This window comes from Coregonus lavaretus (assembly GCF_964263955.1).
Source record: "Coregonus lavaretus genome assembly, chromosome: 20".
NCBI lineage: Eukaryota > Metazoa > Chordata > Actinopteri > Salmoniformes > Salmonidae > Coregonus > Coregonus lavaretus.
The window spans coordinates 20684272-20706595 of record NC_140007.1 but is presented as its reverse complement, the minus strand read 5'-3'; the positions used below and the strand labels follow the sequence as shown (position 1 = coordinate 20706595).

At 47.0% G+C, this 22324-nt stretch overlaps 1 protein-coding gene across 1 annotated transcript in view; it reads right to left on the bottom strand.

Annotated features, from left to right (window-relative positions):
• LOC311147974 (kelch domain-containing protein 8B-like) overlaps positions 1-8253 on the bottom strand; it is a gene marked incomplete at both ends in the record, with an annotated part of 119031 nt that extends 110778 nt beyond the window's left edge. The window contains one exon of the mRNA XM_084184838.1: positions 7863-8253. Within this exon, the coding sequence (XP_084040964.1) occupies positions 7863-8253 (391 nt within the window). The remainder of the gene's footprint in view (positions 1-7862) is intronic.
• Positions 8254-22324: the final 14071 nt, after the last annotated feature.

Below are 22324 nucleotides of genomic sequence, written 5' to 3'. Positions count from 1 at the left end.
TCAACAATGTGACGAATAGGGAGGTAATGATACAGTGTGTTCTGGATCTGTCAGTTTGACACTCCTTCACATCCCGGACGATAGGGTATCTCTGCCTCCGGCAAAGGCAGCTGTCAGGCTCATGCTGTCTACTCTACAGTAAAAAGGCACAGCATAGTCATCCCAAAACCCTCCCTTCTCTCCTGGGTGAAGGAAACTTCCTGTCCGGAAAGTGAAGTGAGCCTGAGAAACTGCTCTGCGTAGCCTGCTGTCTGCTGCCAGGCTTAAGACACTAAGCTAGCAAACTTTCTCTTTGTGTTGGGTTTATTTAATTGTCTCCCTCCCTGAGCATCACATCAGCCACAGCAAAACCCTGGGTTTTCTACCATACTATGAGTGGCTTTACTCTGTGTGAGAGTTTGTCAGGATGAAAAGAGAAAGGGACAGACTCCATTGCCTGGAATCTCTGATTTCATGTTTCATTAAATCTTACCTAATCTATATACAGGACTATCTATTTGCCAAAGTAATTACATTTTACAAGTTTTTAGTCACAGTGGATCAGCTTTCAAAAGCAGTGCAGTAGCTTTCAGAATCTGTGCAATAAACACTTAAATCCCATGGGGATGCTGTACTTTGTTTTTTCCCAGAATAGCAGTACAAATTGCTTCAGCAGCATAAATTGACATTTTTCCTGTGAAGGTACAGTGTACAGACAGACTATCAGACATGGGAGGCGGGTGGGCGGTTGGACGGGGACAGGCAGGAGGGCACACACACAACACACACTACTGGGCACAGGAATAATGAGCACCGATGTGACTCGTGAAAAAACCTAATCCGACTCCATTACTGCTGCAGGCACATAGGCATTTCTGAAAGCCCGAAAAATGTCCCTGTGTGTACACCGTGTGAGTGAGTGTGTGTGTGTGTGTATGTTTGTATGTGTGTTTGTTGCTCTCCTATTCAGCGCAGGTTCCTCTGATCCCCATTGTCAAACAAAAACACTGACGCACACTGGGGGTCGCACTCGCAAAGCAAGATCAAACGGCCATTACACAATAACACTAATGGCTTGGAGGCCTCAACAGGTTTCATTCAACTGTGTTTGTGTGTGTTTGTGTGTGTGTGTGTGTGTGTGTGTGTGTGTGTGTGTGTGTGTGTGTGTGTGTGTGTGTGTGTGTGTGTAAATGCGTGCTGTGTGCGTTTGTTTTCCTACATTATCAGGACCCCAAAGTCCTACCATTTCACCTGAATGTCCTGAAAAGGTTGGAAAACAAGTTTTTTTTAAAGTCTGGACTTTTTTACATTTACATTTTAGTCATTTAGCAGACGCTCTTATCCAGAGCAACTTACAGTTAGTGAGTGCATACATTATTTATATTTTTTCATACTGGCCCCCGGTGGGAATCAAACCCACAACCCTGGCGTTGCAAACGCCATGCTCTACCAACTGAGCTACATCCCTGCCGGCCATTCCCTCCCCTACCCTGGACGATGCTAGGCCAGTTGTGCGCCGCCCCATGGGACTCCCGGTCGCGGCCGGCTACGACAGAGCCTGGATTTTTCAGGTCCTGAATTTGTTCAAAGGTTTAAGGGTTCGATTTAGATTTTGGGGTTAAGGTTAGGGTTAAGGTTAGATTTAGGGTTAGGTTTAGGGTTTTGGGGGTTAGGTTGAGGCTCTCCGCACTGCTAAAGCTAACTCTCTCTCCTCTGCTCTTGTCCTTCTAGACCTGTCTGCTGCCTTTGATACTGTGAACCATCAGATCCTCCTCTCCACCCTCTCCGAGCTGGGCATCTCCGGCGCGGCTCACTCCTGGATTGCGTCCTACCTGACCGGTCGCTCCTACCAAGTGGCGTGGCGAGAAGCTGTCTCCGCACCACGTGCTCTCACCACTGGTGTCCCCCAGGGCTCAGTTCTAGGCCCTCTCCTTTTCTCCCTATACACCAAGTCACTTGGCTCTGTCATATCCTCACATGGCCTCTCCTATCATTGCTACGCTGACGATACACAACTAATCTTCTCCTTTCCCCCTTCTGATAACCAGGTGGCGAATCGCATCTCTGCATGTCTGGCAGACATATCAGTATGGATGACGGATCACCACCTCAAGCTGAACCCTGGCAAGACGGAGCTGCTCTTCCTCCCGGGGAAGGACTGCCCGTTCCATGATCTCGCCATCACGGTTGACAACTCCGCTGTGTCCTCCTCCCAGAGTGCGAAGAGCCTAGGCGTGACCCTGGACAACACCCTGTCGTTCTCCACCAACATCAAGGCGGTGACCCGCTCCTGCAGGTTCATGCTCTACAACATCCGGAGAGTACGACCCTGCCTTACACAGGAAGCGGCACAGGTCCTAATCCAGGCACTTGTCATCTCCCGTCTGGACTACTGCAACTCGCTGTTGGCTGGCCTCCCTGCCTGTGCCATTAAACCCCTACAACTCATCCAGAATGCCGCAGCCCGTCTGGTGTTCAACCTTCCCAAGTTCTCTCACGTCACCCCCCTCCTCCGCACACTCCACTGGCTTCCAGTTGAAGCTCGCATCCGCTACAAGACCATGGTGCTTGCCTATGGAGCAGTGAGGGGAACGGCACCTCTGTACCTTCGGGCTCTGATCAGTCCCTACACCCAAACGAGGGCATTGCGTTCATCCACCTCTGGCCTGCTGGCTCCCCTTCCTCTGCGGAAGCATAGTTCCCGCTCAGCCCAGTCAAAACTGTTCGCTGCTCTGGCACCCCAATGGTGGAACAAGCTCCCTCACGACGCCAGGACAGCGGAGTCACTCACCACCTTCCGGAGACATTTGAAACCCCACCTCTTTAAGGAATACCTGGGATAGGATAAAGTAATCCTTCTACCCCCCCCCCCCCCCAAATTGTAAAGTGGTTATCCCACTGGCTATAGGGTGAACGCACCAATTTGTGAGTCGCTCTGGATAAGAGCGTCTGCTAAATGACGTAAATGTGCCCTTGAGCAAGGTACTTAACCCTAATTGCTCCTGTAAGTCGCTCTGGATAAGAGCGTCTGCTAAATGACTAAAATGTAAATGTAAATGTTAAGGGTTAAGTGTAGGGTTAGTATTAGGGTTAGGTTTACAGTTAGGGGTTAGGGGTTAGGGAAAATATGATTTTTAAAGGTCAAACATTTTGACACTACAAAAAGTCCTGACATTTCACGAAAACAAAGTGTGTGTTTGTGCAACATCTTTAGTGTGCGTATATATGACTGTATTTGCATGCATATTAAGTATACCTTAAAAGTCCTGCTGTGCTCATTAAAAACATAAGTATGAGACAGTGTTTTCACGCTGAAAAATATAAAGACCTTCAAAGTTTTAATTAATTACAATCTCTTTTGTATTGTTGAGTGTCCCAGGGGACAGTGCCATAGTGGGTTCATGTCCTGTTGTGTTTGCTATCTGATTGAGACAGGAGGGTAGCTAATAGTGCTGTAATCTCTGTCTATTTCTTCTTACAAGAGAAATCCTGCCATTTCCTGTTTCACTTCTTTGTTGTTTGGACGTTGTTGTTGTTCACATAACAGTGACACTGTAGCTGCAGAACATAGATACAAACAAGCCATAAAAATGTTCAATATGTGTTCAGATCACCCAAAAAACTGCCTATTAGCATATCATACAAAGTGTTTCAGAAACCCTGCTTGCGCAGAAACGATTTTGCATAATACATTATTCTCTAGCAAGACCCGAAGCTTGGTGCGACCAAACGAGGACATAACAGACTATTTAAGCGAGCCAAGCTCTTGGAAGTAATTGGCAGAGGAAGTTCTGAGACATGGTTGAAATAAAACCTAAAGGAGATGATAGCACAGTGGAACTGCTTTTTAATCAGGCAAGTAGCAGGCCAGCCAATAGGGAAGGCCTGACAGCCCATCAAAAGACTACAGCCACTATTTGGAATAATCTTAGATATGAAGCACATATTAAGTACAAAGTGAAATTTACCAGGCTTTTTCCTGCTAAATGTGAAATTAAAGGCTTAAAACCTAGGCTTAAACCTCCATAGGCAAGACATGGGTGGCTGTGGTAACTGAGCTGGTTGAATAGGAAAAAACAGGAAAAGACGGACTCTTAAAAATAGGTACAGTTCAGTGGTGGAGAGGAGAATAAGAAGAGGGAATCAAAGGTTGGCACGGTGACGCAACCACGGTTAAAAACTATGCTGTTGTGCTCTCTGGGTTGTGTCACCACGGTTAAAACCGATGCTGTTGTGTTCTCTGGGTTGTGTCACCACGGTTAAAACGGATGCTGTTGTGCTCTCTGGGTTGCTCTTCGCCCCAACACACACACACTCTCGCTGTCACACATCTAAATACAAACATACACACACACTTGTTGCCAAGCAACAGCAATGCTCGCTTGATCATTTGACTGCACGACCAAGAGTGTGAGTGAAGGAGTGAGAAGGAAAATGGATAAAGAGAGAAAAACAGAGGGTGATAAGAGGAGTGAGAGATGGGGTGAGAATACAGCTGTGTATTCTGCATGATGTGATGTGCTGCAGGGCTGGCCTCAGAGCCAACTGTCACTCAGCTGTCTGAGAGCCATCAGGAAGTATCAGTGGAGAAGCTGATAGGTTGGGAAGCTTAGAGTACAGGTCAGAGACAAGAGGGGTACACTACAAAGCAGGATCAATGAGCCAGCTAACTTTGATAAGCAACCAGAAAATTTTTTATGGTTAAAATCATAGCTAAACTTAAATATGTCTTTTTGTTTGTTAAATTAATTAGACCATGCCCATTTCAAGCTTATCTTTCTACAAAATAATATCACAAATATTTAGATGAGTTAGCTGGCTAACTCCATAATACCCCTCTGGCTTATCTTATCACACACAGCATACAGCTGCCAGTCCACACAGCACAGCAAGCCATTACATCACTACCTCTCTGACAGGCCTCACAGTAGGAGCACTATTGAGACAGAGCAACTGAAATAGAGTACTGGTGAAACAGAGCTACTGCTCAGCATTGTTCACCTTTACACTCAATACTTTACAGAATACAATGATAATAATTTGAACCATATCCTGTCTCAACGGTACTTGTCGCCAGATTTGTGAAAACAGCATTAGATGCTAGCAGGCATTTTGGAACGGAAAACTCTACAATTAATTATTTGTATACCGGGATGTTTTAGCTTGCACCTGTAACCAAGATGCTATGTCATGCCAGACAGCCAATTAAACATGACAGCATCTCATGTCTGTGGATGAAGATGAAGTAGCTGTAGGTCAAGGCTGATATTGGACATGTTTTGGGACAGAGCAGGTGTCACGTACACTCTCTGTCTACTGTCTCAACTGATAAATCATTGTCATCCTCTCACAACATCACACCCCATGTCAACATCACACTCCAACACACAGAGACTAATTGACATATTCCAGAATGAGGCCATCTCTCAGCCAGCTGTGTGACACCCCTATCAAACACTTGTGATGAATAATTAAAACCAAAACACTGAACACAAACAAGAGGGGGAAGTCAGTCACAAAGGCCTGAAAAGGTAACAGAAGTGTATTTCAATTGGCGTTACCAGTGATTATTCACAGAGTTTAAAACCATAATTTATCCTACTCATAGTACACTGAGAGTGTTTTACCAAGGTTCCACTCTCTCTTCTACCCAGGGATACTTGTGAAAACCAGAGGCCTAGAGTAGAAGTATGTTCACATTCAGACAGTTGTGTTTAAACAAACTGAAACTGTCTACAGAAAACACAATGAAAACAACACTTCACCTACAGTGAGGGAAAAAAGTATTTGATCCCCTGCTGATTTTGTACGTTTGCCCACTGACAAAGACATGATCAGGCTATAATTTTTTATTTGAACAGTGAGAGACAGAATAACAACAAAATCCAGAAAATGCATGTCAAAAATGTTATAAATTGATTTGCATTTTAATGAGGGAAATAAGTATTTAACCCCTCTGCAAAACATGACTTAGTACTTGGTGGCAAAACCCTTTTTGGCAATCACAGAGGTCAGACGTTTCTTGTAGTTGGCCACCAGGTTTGCACACATCTCAGGAGGGATTTTGTCCCACTCCTCTTTGCAGATCTTCTCCAAGTCAGTAAGGTTTCGAGGCTGACGTTTGGCAACTCGAACCTTCAGCTCCCTCCACAGATTTTCTATGGGATTAAGGTCTGGAGACTGGCTAGGCCACTCCAGGACCTTAATGTGCCTCTTCTTGAGCCACTCCTTTGTTGCCTTGGCCGTGTGTTTTGGGTCATTGTCATGCTGGAATACCCATCCACAACCCATTTTCAATGCCCTGGCTGAGGGAAGGAGGTTCTCACCCAAGATTTGACGGTACATGGCCCCGTCCATCGTCCCTTTGATGCGGTGAAGTTGTCCTGTCCCCTTAGGAGAAAAACATCCCCAAAGCATAATGTTTCCACCTCCATGTTTGACGGTGGGGATGGTGTTCTTGGGGTCATAGGCAGCATTCCTCCTCCTCCAAACACGGCGAGTTGAGTTGATGGCAAAGAGCTCGATTTTGGTCTCATCTGACCACAACACTTTCACCCAGTTCTCCTCTGAATCATTCAGATGTTCATTGGCAAACTTCAGATGGCCCTGTATATGTGCTTTCTTGAGCAGGGGGACCTTGCGGGCGCTGCAGGATTTCAGTCCTTCACGGCGTAGTGTGTTACCAATTGTTTTCTTGGTGACTATGGTCCCAGCTGCCTTGAGATCATTGACAAGATCCTCCCGTGTAGTTCTGGGCTGATTCCTCACCGTTCTCATGATCATTGCAACTCCACGAGGTGAGATCTAGCATGGAGCCCCAGGCCGAGGGAGATTGACAGTTCTTTTGTGTTTCTTCCACTGTTGTCACCTTCTCACCAAGTTGCTTGGCGATGGTCTTGTAGCCCATTCCAGCCTTGTGTAGGTCTACAATCTTGTCCCTGACATCCTTGGAGAGCTCTTTGGTCTTGGCGATGGTGGAGAGTTTGGAATCTGATTGATTGATTGCTTCTGTGGACAGGTGTCTTTTATACAGGTAACAAACTGAGATTAGGAGCACTCCCTTTAAGAGTTTGCTCCTAATTTCAGCTCGTTACCTGTACAAAAGACACCTGGGAGCCAGAATTATTTCTGATTGAGAGGGGGTCAAATACTTATTTCTCTCATTAAAATGCAAATACATTTATTTTCTGGATTTTGTTGTTGTTATTCTGTCTCTCACTGTTCAAATAAACCTACCATTAAAATTATAGACTGATCATGTCTTTGTCAGTGGGCAAACGTACAAAATCAGCAGGGGATCAAATACTTTTTTCCCTCACTGTATGCTGAACAAAGTCACTTGTCTACTTCTGCTGTTTCCTATCATCAGTATGACTCTATATTATGACCTTGAAAAGGTTATAGTGATGCAGCCGTCTGGTAAGTAGTGTACTCACTCACGATCTCAGAACTACAGCTAGTAATGTAAACAGAGAGCAACAGGAAACTGCAGAGGAGCACTTAAAGCTAAACATCCATATATCTCCTCTCTCCAGCGGCTCTTCAAACTGCATAAACATACATAACCTGAGACAACTCTCAGACGTCAGGGAAAGGGGAAATGGTTTCATATCCAATATGTTTTCTTAATCAGGATGAGGCATTCTTCTAAACCACTTCTCGAGACAACAACTAAAGCTCCTCACTATGCATAACTGTCTTAAAGATCTTAGTTAATTAGAACTAAACAGAATCTGCTCTTGAGAGAGCTTGGCAGTGCTGTGGAAAGCTTTTTCCAGTACTATTCAAAGTTAAATTATCAAACTTTAGCAGAGTGAGAGTGTTGGAGCTCAACATTATATTATCCTGTGGCAGCAGTAGTACAGTATGAGGTGGACTCTTACCTTTCTCTATAGAGGAGATGCCCATGGAGGGTTGTCCTAGGCTGGCCTTCCTCTCCCACTTGCCCTCGTCAGGGTTGTAGACCTCCACGGAGGACAGGGGGCTCTGCTGGCCATCCATGCCCCCCATTACCATCACCTGACCCCCCAGGGCCACCGCTGACGCCCCCGCACGGGCTGTAGGGAGTGGAGGTAGCTGGGTCCATGTCTGGCTCTCTATGTCCAGCACCTCGGCAGTATCTAGAGGCAGGCCTGTCTCACTGCAGCCCCCAAGCACATAGAGCAGGCCGTCATGGAACACAGGGGTGCAGTAGACCCTGCACGTGGACATGGGGGGGAACACCTCCCAGTACAGGGACTTGACTAGGCTCACTGCCATCTCAAGTATAGGCATCTCTCCTGAGGCTGACAGGGGTGATGGGTCATTACATGCACAGATGGGTGGGGGGACAAACAAAAACACAACAAACAGAGAAGCAGGGGCACTGCGGATCAACCTCCTGTCTTTCTGCTCTGCTTACTGATCCCCTGTCTCAAGTGAGAGAGGGAGTGTGACAGAGAAAGAGAGAGAAAGAGAGGGAGAGAGACTACTTCAGCACTCTGCCAAATGCCTCTACCACCGAATGTTTTATTAATTCATTTGTTGATGTTTTAGTGCAGGGTTGCCACTGCCCTTTATTTCTCTTTTTACTCCATTCAAGGGCCTTTATTTTGGTAAAAAAAATCACTGCAGTTGATTGGTGTGCAGCTGTGCGCTACTCTCCAGAGAGGAATATGCTAAAACAAGGTTTTATGAAGGCTTCCTGTGGCGAACACACTCAAAAGGTGTGCCTGGGGTTATGCGCAATCCCTGTGAAATGTTAGTGTCAAGTGGGAGATGGAGCTGGATCAAAAAACAAATGAGAAAAACCTACAGGGTGTGACCTTCACAGGGCTTGATAATCCACTGCAATGACTTGGTAGGAACCTACATTCACATTTTCAGCCAAAGGCAATTATCCTGGGCTCCAGCTGCTATTTGAATCTGGTGAAGAGGGTAATAACCAAAACTAAGAAAACCGATCAAAGTCTTTAAATGAAAACTCCCTCCAAGTATAATAGGAGCAAGCTTTCGAGGTCAGACAGAATATTTCTAATTAGACCAAACCTCTAAATCCCAGAAGGCAGCTGCCAGGGCCCAACTGGGGCTGAGGGGTAACGTTTGTTCCCCTGAGACACAGTGAGGCTCCCACAGAGATCGCTGGCCTTTGGAAAATAAAAGAGCCAGCCATGTGACCCTGTGGAGGATTCAGCCGTGGCCAGTCAGCTCCGTGACATTTCCAGCCAGGGCCAATGACAGGGGGTCCTGGAGGGGACCGGGGAGGTTGAGGTCTGGAACAGCACAATCCACACACCAGCAGCACTCCAAAGGTCCCTGCTTCCACTGTGGCTCTCAGGGCTCGGGTCGCACCGACTGAAAGTCTAATTGGTACACAAGCATCGTTAATTAGGAGAACGGAGAGAGCATGTGACAGGAATGGGTGTTGTGGAAAGAGAGAATGAGAATGAATGGGGAAGAGAGCAATTGAGAGAGGGGGAAGTAAAATAGACAGGTAAAAAGAAAGATAGAGAGAAAACAGACAGAGAAAGACAGATATGGGGAGATGTAGGGCAATTCATAGAGGCCCGGTGGCGCGACACTGGCTGAGTCTTAGTCAGTCTTGTTTCCACATCATTCCAATGAAATTATGTTGAACCAACGTGGAATAGACATTGAATTGACATCTGTGCCCAGTGGGAACACTCCAGATGGGCCCCTCCTCTCTACCTCTTCTGATAGGGCTTGTTGTTAGGTTACAATGTACTTATGTATCCCTGCAGCAAAGTACTAGACCTATGTGTTAGTTCCTGAAGGTGTTCAATAGAAACACACCAGATGGTCCGAGTCAGTTGTGACATCCATAAACAAACGAATGAGCTGGGAAAACAATGACTTTGAAGCCATGCAGACTCAAAACTAGAACAGTTCTCATAGGATCGATTCCAAGAGGTCAGAGATGCTAGCAAACTTTTTTCCCCCTCGTAATCAGAGTTGGTGGATTATAAATGAAGGATGGGGGGTGTAAAAGGACACACACTTATTGGTATTCCAGGGGCAGGAATCTGACTCTCCCGGTAGTCTTCTGAAGCTGTGCCTTAGTGGTAGGTGTAGTCCAGGGGTGATTAGAGGAGAAGCTTGGAGTTGTGTTGTGGCAGAAAAGGTCCTGGAGGAGCTTACCTAAGCTCTTACTCCTGCAGGAGGGGAAATCAAACAAGACAGAACAAGAGAAAAACAATCAATTAACTTGTAGGTACACCGTGGAGAGATAAAAAGAGGGAGAGATATAGAATGAGAGAGAAAGAGAGCACCAGTAATTAACTGCCTCCTCAGGTGGGAATACATATCATGTAATTAAATCAAGCTAAATAAATCGCAACAGAACAAACCACAGTGGAATTAACTCCCTTGACGACAACAGTCAGATGCACTTGTTAGGATTTCCCCTCACAGATTGAAAAAGACATCAAAACACAACAGTAACAGGAAATAGGCTTGACTTTGTTCGTTGGTACATATTTATTGCATCATTGTTCTAGTGCCACTATATTTCCGAGTGGAGTGGGTCCTGGATATCACTGTGGGTTTTTTCACAAACCTTTTGAGCTGCAGTGTGTGACCTACTAGATTGATTGTCTTAGTTGTGTTTTCCTCTCAATAGGTGAATTCAAAGCACTTGACTCTGCAGGCTCAGTCAAGGCCACTGATACTGAGATCAGTACCATGACAACCATAACATAAAGCCTTTTATATCTGCCTGGCTCACTTAACATCTACTTATATGTCAGTCCACCGATGTTCATTTTACTCTTCCAAAATAATATGTACTGTATATGAATACCAAAGAAATGTAATGTAAACAGTAGTATCTTTAAATGGCAGCTACAGTATTGCATTAAGAATCCCAGAGACTGTGGCGTGTGGAGTATGGTACATTGGTTTGGATGTGCAAATGCCAAACTGTTTTCGAGGGTCTTTAATGTGTATATTCACCCTTTCACAGCTATACTCCTTTTGTTATCTTTGGAGGCCCTTTCCCTCTTTCCCATCTTTTCATCCCTTTCTTTCCCTTCCTCCTTGTGCCGGCTGTGAAATCCCCCTCTCTTTTTGAGCAGACAGACAGCAGACAGAGACCCTCTGAAACGGGGGAAAGAGAAAGGGAGACAGAGATGGACAGAGACACAGAGAGAGACAGAGGCTGGCTGCAGACCCACTTCAAGCCGCTGAAACCCCATCAGACCCCAGCAGGGCTGCTCAGCTGCATATGATGTCAATGCCACAGTAATAAGCTGTGAGGCGACCCATATGACAGGCCCAGCATACCCCTGGGCCCCTCCTGAGGATCACATGACAGCCAGTGCTGCTGCCGCAGCAACCAAACTCATTCAGTCACACGTGCAGGTGATATTTCACCACTAGTATGGTTTTGTCAGGAGTACTCTACTCATATTTAGAAGGGAGCTTAGGCTTTCACAGAAAAGACAATAGTCAATAGCCAGGATTATGTAAATTAGAATTGAGTTAAATGTTAAACTAATGCGTAATTAATTGATGTGAATCTGAATTGCAGAGTGACTTGTTAATCAGGGGATCACTAAGTGAAACAGTATTATGAATGTCTTATTATTATTATTATTATGAGTCAGAATCTGGTCAGCAGTATAGGCTATAATAATGTGCTATTTTTAATGTTGCCACATGTTACCTCAGCCCCTTGAAACCTCTTGTAGGCTACAGCAGGTATACAGGTCTTACTAAGCAGCCTCAGAAGGAGGATGTGTTTCACTTCCTGGCATAGCTGCAGAAAGCAGGGGTGCTGAGGGTGCTGCAGCATCCCACCCCAAAAAAAAAAATATATATATAATAAGTATGTCACGCCCTGACTTATGGGACTCTAGTATGTTGAGTCAGGGTGTGGAGTTCTATGTTGTATTTTCTATGTTCTCTGTCTAGGTTGTATTTCTATGTTTGGCCGGGTGTGATTCCCAATCAGAGGCAGCTGTCGCTCGTTGTCTCTGATTGGGGATCATACTTAAGTAGCCTGTTGGCACTCATTAGTTGTGGGATCTTGTTCCGTGTAAAGGCTTGTATTGTGTTTAGCCTGAGGACTTCACGTTACATTGTTTTGTTCGTATGTTTGTCGTTATAATAAACATGTATGCATTTCACGCTGCGCCTTGGTCTGACCCGTCCTTAAACGAACATGACAGAAGATCCCACCAAACACGGACCAAGCAGCATGCCCAGGAGCAGCAGACACCCTGGACACAGGTAGTGGAGCAGATATCATGGACTTGGGGGGAGATAAGAGAGGATCTGGCCAAGCAGATGGAGGCCCTGAAAGGGATGAGGGTGGAGAAGGAGAGAGAATCCTGGGCGAAGGAGGAAGCCCAGGCAGGAGAGGAGAAATGGCGACCCAAGAGGACGCGGTCACGACGAAAGCCTGAGAAGCAGCCCCAATAATTTTTTGGGGGGGGGCACACGGGGTGGTTGGCGGAGCCTGGGTTCAGAGCAGAGCCAACTCCCCGTACTAAGCGTGTGACCGTGCAGGCCTGTGTTATGCGGAGCTACGCACTGTGTCGCCAATGCGCCGGCACAGTCCAGTGCGTCCTGTGCTAGCACCACGCATGTGCCGTGCAAAAGTGGGCATCCAGCCAGGACGGGTTGTGCCAGCTCTCCGCTCCAGACCTCCAGTCCGCCTCCACAGTCCGGTACGGCCCGTGTCTGCTCCCCGCACCAAGCCAGTGGTGCGTGTTCCCAGTCCGGCCCGGCCCGTTCCTGTTCCTCGCACCAGGCCAGTGGTGCGTGTGGCCAGTCCGGTCCGGCCCGTTCCTGTTCCTCGCACCAGGCCAGTGGTGCGTGTTCCCAGTCCGGTACGGCCCGTGCCTGCTCCCTGCACCAAGCCAGTGGTGCGTGTTGCCAGTCCGGCCCGTTCCTGTTCCTCGCACCAAGCCAATGGTGCGTGTTCTCAGTCCAGTACGGCCCGTGCCTGCTCCCCGCACCAAGCCAGTGGTGCGTGTCGCCAGTCCGGCCCGTTCCTGTGCCTCGCACCAAGCCAGTGGTGCGTGACGTCAGTCCGGCCCGGCCCGTTCCTGCTCCTCGCACCAGACCAGTGGTGCGTGTTCTCAGTCCGGTACGGCCCGTGCCTGCTCCCCGCACCAAGCCAGTGGTGCGTGTCGCCAGTCCAGCCCAGCCCGTTCCTGTGCCTCGCACCAAGCCAATGGTGCGTGACGTCAGTCCGGCCCGGCCCGTTCCTGCTCCTCGCACCAGACCAGTGGTGCGTGTCGCCAGTCCGGTACGGCCTGTTCCGGCCCGTGCCCGTTCCGGTCAGCTGTTCCACTCTGGAGCCAGAGCAGTCCGCTCCACCGGTGCCTGATCCAGCTCCGGTCAGCTGCTGCACTCCGGAGCCGGGGTCCAGTCCAGCTCTGGTCAGCTGCTCCACTCCGGAGCTAGAGCAGTCCGCTCCACCGGTGCCCAGTCCAGCTCCGGTCAGCGGCTCCACTCCGGAACCAGAGCAGTCCGCTCCACCGGGGTTCAGTCCAGCTCCGGTCAGCAGCTCCACTCCGGAGCCAGAGCAGTCCGCTCCACCGGTGCCTAGTCCAGCTCCAGTCAGCAGCTTCACTCCGGAGCCAGAGCAGTACGCTCCACCGGTGCCCGATCCAGCTCCGGTCAGCGGCTCCGGTCCAGACCCAGACGTCAGCCCCTCTACAGGTTCGGGGTCTCCCACACCAGGGTCCAGACAGGGCTTGGTGTATCGTGGGAGGAAGGAGAGGGGAAGCAGCGCGCCGAGGTCCAGACCAGACATGGGGCGCAACGGGGAGGCTGAGAGAATGTGGTCGTCACGCCCGGAGCCGGATCCGCCTCCGAGGTGGAATGCCCACCCGGACCCTACCCTGTTATGTAAGGTTTGTGCGGTCGGAGTCTGCACCTTTGGGGGGGGGGGGGGGGGGTACTGTCACGCCCTGACTTATGGGACTCTAGTATGTTGAGTCAGGGTGTGGAGTTCTATTTTTTATTTTCTATGTTCTCTTTGTAGGTTGTGTATTTCTATGTTTGGCCGGGTGTGATTCCCAATCAGAGGCAGCTGTCGCTCGTTGTCTCTGATTGGGGATCATACTTAAGTAGCCTGTTGGCACTCATTAGTTGTGGGATCTTGTTCCATGTATAGGCTTGTATTGTGTTTAGCCTGAGGACTTCACGTTACGTTGTTTTGTTCGTGTGTTTATCGTTATAATAAACATGTATGCATTTCACGCTGCGCCTTGGTCTGACCCGTCCTTCAACGAACGTGACAAAGTAGTGCACTGGGCCTTTAATAGTCCTGTATTAGCGGACTGAAATAGCCGTCTACAGCTTGTGCAGAATGTTTTTACCGACAAAAAATATCGCAGCACTCCCACCCCCAAACTACTTCCCGCAGCTATGCTTCTTGGGTAGGTTTGGTGAGGGCTTTTCTGTCGTCTCTTCAGAAAATGCACTCAGAGACAATTGCATAATTACTACTGCTGGCACCTTTCATGAATCAAACTCAAAACCCTTAAACATTTTTACAGCCACCTCATCATGGAAAGAACCCAAACACAGTTGAAGGTAAGGAGCCAAACAACCCTTACAGTTTCGTCTTCCTCTTGTCTTCCTACATTACAAATTCAATCTGAAATGTTGATGCCGCCTGTCATTTATAATTCATCTCCCCTACGTCCACTGTGTTCCTCTGGCCCTCCGCAACACACACCACTCTCCCATCCCTGCAGACAGTCGTCCACACAAGCTACTTCAGTTTGGATGTGTCCCACAGAGGGACTGAGCACAGAGAGGATCTGAGAGGAAGAAGAGCTAAAAAAAAGTCTCAACTCAGAGAAAGAGAACAAGCCACAGGCAATACAAGCTCAGAATATATCATATACAGATAAAACCTCAATAGTAATGATAGCCTACATGCAGTAAATTGAAAATTACACAGACATTGACAGAGATATGCATTAATATATTCATGGCAATGAGGGTTAAGTTCATTATGGAATGGTAGTAGAACACTGACATGTGTTGCATATTTAAATGATGTGGGGGTAAATAATTTTCCACTGATCAGTGCAAATGAATGTAGAGAGACGGTAAATAGCTTTCTTCAAGCTTGCTAGTAGGCATGCACACTTCCTCTCCAGTTTCACAGGAGGTCCAAATATTGCAATCAAAGGAAATGTTGTTAATGTTGCCAGTAAAACAAGACTGTATATCAACCCTGAAATTTCTAAACATTTGATGTTATCGCTATAAATAACAAAATGTCTGTCTACATTGTCAGAAACCTTTTAACAGTTGGTATTACAGTATGTCCAAGAGGCTTCTGGTTCTCTGGGTTTGGCAACGAACATGCTGATGAGACAATAACAACCACTCTGGTAGATTTGGCTAAATGGAGATACCCATGGAGGGCTAATGTCTGTCAGCTGTCTTGGCAGATCCAGCACATCGTAGAACTAATCAAAGCATCTTCACAAATCTCAGGCTGCCCCCTCCCCAAAGAAAAGAGTGATTAACAAATGGAGGAACCAGCAGACACACACAAAGAGTATGGAGAATTTCAATTGAGATTAAACTAGCGTGTGAAAAATAATTTACAGTCTGACAGTACACACACACACACACACGCATACACACACATGCTAATTCATATTGTGAACAAAAGAGAGAGAGAGAGAGAGAGAGAGAGAGAGAGAGAGAGAGAGAGAGAGAGAGAGAGAGAGGAACGGAGGAGGGATACATGAGAGAGATAGATTGAGAGTGAATGAGTGCATGGGGAGGAAGAATGTGAGAGCTAAATACAAAGTGAGAGAACATGTGAGAGAAAAAGATAGTGACAGGGAGAATGAATGACAAAAAGAGAGAGAGAAAGAGAAAGAAAGAGAGCGAGAGAGAGAGAGAAAGAGATATGATGAATGGTGAATGGTGAATTTGCATTTGAATTTGAGATAGAGAGGGGGAGGGGGAGGGAGAGGGTTGTTACTATAGGAATTACAGCTATGGCCGGAAGTGACTTTTCGTAACCATTTTCGTAACCTGAACCTAATTCTCCTAAACTGCCACATGAATTATCCTAACCTGCTGCATAAGTTCTTCTAACCTGCTCCGAAAAAGTAACTTCCGGTTGTAGCTGTATTCCACCTAATCAGAACCGAGGAAAGAAAGAAAGAAAGAAAGAAAGAAAGAAAGAAAGAAAGAAAGAAAGAAAGAAAGAAAGAAAGAAAGAAAGAAAGAAAGAAAGAAAGAAAGAAAGAAAGAAAGAAAGCGAAAGCTTCATCTGCCACTGATGAAACAGCAGGAAAAATGGCCACTGGTGCTCCTTAGGTCAACTGTCCAATCAGACGCTCCACTGGCCCACACCATGAAGATAGCCCAACCCAGCCTTGGATAATCAGAACTGAAGGCCCTGGTATAACTCGCACCACAGCAGCCACACAACATACTCATGACCCTATAGGCTCACATACTGGCTGACAAATACCCATAAACCAGAATAACCCCTACGAGGGTTCATCCACCATCCCCATGATCCTACTCTCATCAGTAGTAAAGTAAAGGGATGTTTGAACTCTGTACAGCAATGACATGTGAAGATTCAGCCTATCTACAGTATCCACAATATAACAGTATTTCACTGAAGTGTTAGAAACCAAACTGAGCTGAGAGAGTGATGGTCATTGTAAAAGTGCCCTCCTCTGCCCTGTCTGTTCAGCTGCAGGAGTCCTGATCCAACCCAGGATAACAAAAAGTATTACCTACTGAGCCACTGAGACGGCCAATAACTAGTTAATCTCACTAAAAGAGTGCCCCAGCAAATATAAACTGTGATAGATACATCAGCAGGTTTGGCCACTGTCAGAGAACTGTACATTTTGCAATAACAATGGAAGGTGGTGTAGAAACAGGACTGTAAGGAAGGAGAGTAACTTTCCACTAATACAACCATAGCCTATACAATTTGGATATAGACTAGAAGCTGTAAGCTATGTTAACCCCTTTCTTTCTTCCACCTAATCAGACGTAGATTTACCTCCTGACTTTATATCAAATCTTATCGATCTCCTATCACTTGCATTACGCAGTCTTTTAGACATATTTGTTGTCATGGCAGAGATTGCAGGACTGAGACTTCACTGCTAACTGCGTACCTAGCAGCCAGAGAGACAGGGAGAGCGAGAGAGGAAATAGGAGCTGTCATGTCTATGATACCACCACAGCTAAATATGTGGCCAACAGGACACTGTGGAGACAAAACACCTTCCCTTCCACTGATCAAAATCTCTCCACAGAGAGCAAGCAGAACAGCACTGGCACTTTCTCTCTCGGCACCAGCTTTTTGACATGACTGGGACTTCAGATTTATACCATTCAGATCATCCACTTCTGAACCTTGATATCTAGCATATCATGTCTTCTTTAAACAGATACAGAGGAGCAGGGGAGTGAGAAAGGAAGGGAGTGAGAGAGAGAGAGAGAAAGAGGTGGACGAATAAAAGGAGAGAGATAGAGGGACGAGTGATACAAGGTATAGAAACAGCTTAAACCTACTGAGAGATACAGTAAGGATGGAATAGGAAAAGCAATGGGAGTCAACAAAATAGATGCACTGAATAATCTACTGTCTCCATAGTGTAGTGGGTTGGGGCCGTTTACCCAACACTTCACTAACGTCCTACTTTTACTACCCAGGCGAGAATGTACCCTCTCACCCTCTCGCTCACTCTCTTCTCTCGGGCACTTTCTAATGGAACCCCAGGCTCCCAATGGGACTACCAACAAGCTGTCTAAGAGCAGCACAGGAACACTGTATGCCTCTTAATGAATTTAGTTCCCTGATTTCCTGAGGGGAGGGAGGAGAAAGAGCAAAGTAAAGTGATGAAGTAAGCAGTTTTCTAACAACATTAATAATCATGCTGGGTTGAGCATATGCCCTGACAAACCTAATTTAAGAGGTAAAATATGCTATGGGAGAATTCAGTCCCCTCCTCTTTGCAGGGAATCAATTAATTTGATATTACATAACAATACACCTTACACCATTTGCAGCAGGGCAATTACACATTTCCCCAACAGATTGTACTAATAAACCAACTGAGATAAGTGTGTATGTGTGCGTGCATGTTCATCTAAACGTGAGCAATGTGTCGTAGTTGAGAAGTAGTGTTATAGGATTATCTTTTTAGTAACGGGTGTCACTTCTGCAACAGGCCTCCTCAAACCTTCCTTTAGCGGTCTCAAATCAAATCAAATGTATTCGTAACATACTGTACACAGTATAAAATCTAATCAAAGTTTATATAATGGTGTGTATAGACAGTATGGACAATATATGAATAGAAAAGGTATGTACAGCAGTAGTTATATAGGATGAGCCATGACTAGAATGCAGTATATACATATAAAGTGGGTAAAACAGTTTGTAAACATTATTAATGTGACCAGTGTTCAATTACTCTATGTACATATGGCAGCAGTCTCTAAGGTGCAGGGTAGAGTACCGGGTGGTAGCCGGCTAGTAACAGAGACTAAGGTTCAGGGCAGGGTACTGGGCGGAGGCCAGCTAGTGGTGACTGTTTAACAGTCTGATGCCCTGGAGCTGTTTATCAGTCTCTCGGTCCCAGCTTTGATGCACCTGTACTGTCTCCGCCTTCTAGATGGTAGCGGGGTGAACAGGCTGTGGCTCAGGTGGCTGAGGTCCTTGATGATCTTCTTGGCCTTCCTGTGACACCGGGTGCTGTAGATGTCCTGGAGAGCAGGCAGTGTGCCCCCGGTGATACGTTGGGCTGACCGCACCACCCTCTGGAGAGCCCTGTGGTTGCGGACAGTGCAATTGCCGTACCAGACAATGATACAGCCAGCCAGGATGCTCTCAATGGTGCATCTGTAGAAGTTTGTGAGGGTCTTAGGGGCCAAGACACATTTCTTCAGCCTCCTGAAGTTGAAGAGGCGCTGTAGCGCCTTCTTCACCACACTGTCTGTGTGAATGGATCATTTCAGGTTGTCAGTGATGTGCACACCGAGGAACTTGAAGCTTTTGACCCTCTCCACTGCGAACCCTGTCTATGTGGATGTGGGCGTGCTCTCTGTGCTGTCTCCTGTAGTCCACGATCAGCTCCTTCGTTTTGTTGACGTTGAGGAAGAGGGTATTTTCCTGGCACCACGCCGCCAGGGGTCTCACCTCCTCCCTGTTGGCTGTCTCATCATTGTTGTTAATCAGGCCTACCACAGTTGTCGTCAGTAAACTTGATGATTGAGTTGGAGACATGCGTGGCCACGCAGTCATGGGTGAACAGGGAGAACAGGAGGGGGCTGAATACGCACCCGTTGGGCCACCGTGTTGAGGATCAGTGTGGCGGAGGTGTTGTTGCCTACCTTCACCACTTGGGGTCAGCCTGTCAGGAAGTCCAGGACCCAGATGCACAGGGAAGGGTTCAGACCCAGGGCCTTGAGCTTAGTGATGAGCTTCGATGGCACTATGGTGCTGAAGGCTGAGCTGTAGTCGATGAACAGCATTCTTACATAGGTATTTCTCTTGTTCAGGTGGGTAGGGCAGCGGGCAGTGCAATGCCGATTGCAGTGTCCGTTGGGACTTTATGTGAATTGTAGCGTGTCTAGGTTGTCGGGTAAGGTGGATGTAATATGGTCCTTAACTAGCCTCTCAAAGCACTTCATGGTGACAGAAGTGAGTGCTACGTGGAAATAGTAATTTATACTGAACAAAAATATAAACGCAACATGCACCAATTTCAAAGCTTTTACTGAGTTACAGTTCATATAAGGAAATCAGTCAATTGAAATAAATTCATTAGGCCTTAATCTATGGATTTCACATGACAGGGCAGGGGTGCAGCCATGGGTGGGCCTGGGAGGGCATAGGCCCACCCACTTGGCAGCCAGGCCTACCCACTGGGGAGCCAGGCCTAGCCAATCAGAATTAGTTTTTCCCCACAAAAGGGCTTTATTACAGAAATAAATACTCCTCAGTACCCCTCCACCCCCCCTCAGACAATCCCACAGGTGAAGAAGCCAGATGTGGAGGTCCTGGGCTGGTGTGGTTACACGTGGTCTGCAGTTGTAAGGCCGGTTGGACGTACTGCCAAATTCTCTAAAACGACGTTGGAGGCAGCAGCACAATGTTATTTTCCTCGAAGCGGGCGAAGAAGGTGTTTAAATCATCCGGGAGCAAGGCGTCAGTGTCCGTGACTTGGCTGGCTTTCCCTTTACAATCCGTGATTGTCTGGAGTCCCTGCCACATACGTCTCGTGTCTGAGCCGTTGAATTTGCGACTCCACTTTGTCCCTGTACTGTCGTTTAGCCTCTTTGATTGCCTTAAGAAGGTCATAGCTGGTCTATTTGTCCACGTCCATGTTCCCAGTCACCGTGCCATGGCTAAATGTGGTGGTTTGCGCTTTCAGTTTTGCACGAATTCTATCCACGATTTTTGGTTTGGATAAATTCTAATCGTCACAGTGGAAACAACATCCTCTATGCACTTTCTGATGAACCCAGTCACTGAGTCAGTGTATACGTTGATTGTATTCTCAGAGGCGACCAGGAATATTTCCCAGTGCACATGATCAAAACAGTCTTGAAGCATAGATTCCGATTGGTCAGACCAACGTTGAACAGTCCTTACCACGGGAGCTTTTTTCTTTCTGCCTATAAGTGGGGAGGAGCAGAATGGAAGCGTGATCTGATTTGGCGAAGGGAGGGCAGGGGAGGACCTTGTAGCCTTCCCAGAAGGGAGAGTAGCAATGATCCAGGGTTTGTTTTGCGCGTGTAGCACAGGAGATTTCCTCAGATTTCCTTTATTAAAGTCCCCAGCTACGAAGAATACAGACTCAGGTATATGCGGTATCCAGTTTGCATATAGTCCAGTGTAGTTCCTTGAGAGCCATTGCTGTGTCGGCTTGGGAGGGAATATACACAGCAGTGACGATAACCAATTAAAATTCTCTCAGGAGGTAATTCAGTCTGCATTTGATGGTGAGGTATTCCAGATCGGGAGAACAAAACGACTTGAGTTTCTGTACGTTACCACAATCACACCATGAGTTGTTAATCATGAAACAAACTCCTCTACCTTTCTTTGTCCCAGAGTTCTTTCTTCCTGTCCACGCGATGGACGGAGAACCCCGCTGGCTGAATGGCCGGAGACAATATACCCGGAGAGAGACATGATTCTGTAAAACAGAGTATGTTCCAGTCCCTGATGTCTCTCTGGAAGGAGATCCTGACCCTGAGCCCGTCTAATTTACTGTCCAGGGACTGAATGTTAGGGAGTAATATACTCGGAATAGGGCCCCACTTCTTTTTCCTCTTCTCCGGCGTCTGCGTTTTGGCGCAGCCCCCGGGATGAATAGAGCTGCCTTGGAAGTTCAAACAAAGGATCCAGATCAGGGAAGTTGAATTTCTGCTCTGATTTCTTGTGAGTGACCACTGATCTAATATCCAAAAGTTATTTTCAGCTGTAGGTAATAATACAAGAAAGCAGGTATTTACAGCAGGTATAAAAGGTGCAGCAAAATGCTTATGTGCTAGCTCCCTCAACAATGCAGTACATTAATCAATAATTGGGGCCCCGTGTAGCTCAGTTGGTAGAGCATGGCGCTTGCAACGCCAGGGTTGTGGGTTCATTTCCCACGGGGGGCCAGTATGAAAATGTATGCACTCACTAACTGTAAGTTGCTCTGGATAAGAGCGTCTGCTAAATGACTAAAATGTAAATGTAAGTAGTAGAAGTAATAGAATAGGTACTTTGCATAGTAATAATGGACTGCATTTACACTGTATTTACAAATCCCAGATACTCCCTCAGACACCGCTTGGTGTAGATATCCTGGAGGGCAGGGAACTCGCCCCCAGTGATGTATTTGGCTGTCCGCACCATCCTCTGTAGGGCTTTCCTGTTGAGGACGGTGCAGTTATCGTACCCAGCAGTGATGCAGATGGTCAAGATGCTCTCGATTGTGCAGCTGTAGAACTTCTTTAGTATCTGTGGGCCCATGCCAAATTTCTTCAGGCGCCTGAGGTTAAAGAGAAGCTGCTGTGCCTTCTTCACCAAGGTGGTGGTGTGATTGGACCATGTCAGGTTCTCTCTGATGTGCACACAGAGGAACTTGAAGCTTTTTACCCTCTCCAATGCAGCCCTGTCGATGACAGTAGGGGATTGTTCCCCTGTTTCCTTTAGTCCACGATCAGCTCCTTGGTTTTGCTGACATTAAAGAAGAGGCTGTTTCCCTGGTGCCAGGGCTCTAACCTCCCTGTAGGCTGTCTCGTCGCCGTCTACTATCAGGTCCACCATCGTGTCGTCTGCAAACGTACTGACGGTGTTGGAGTCATGTTTGGCCACGTAGTCGTGGGT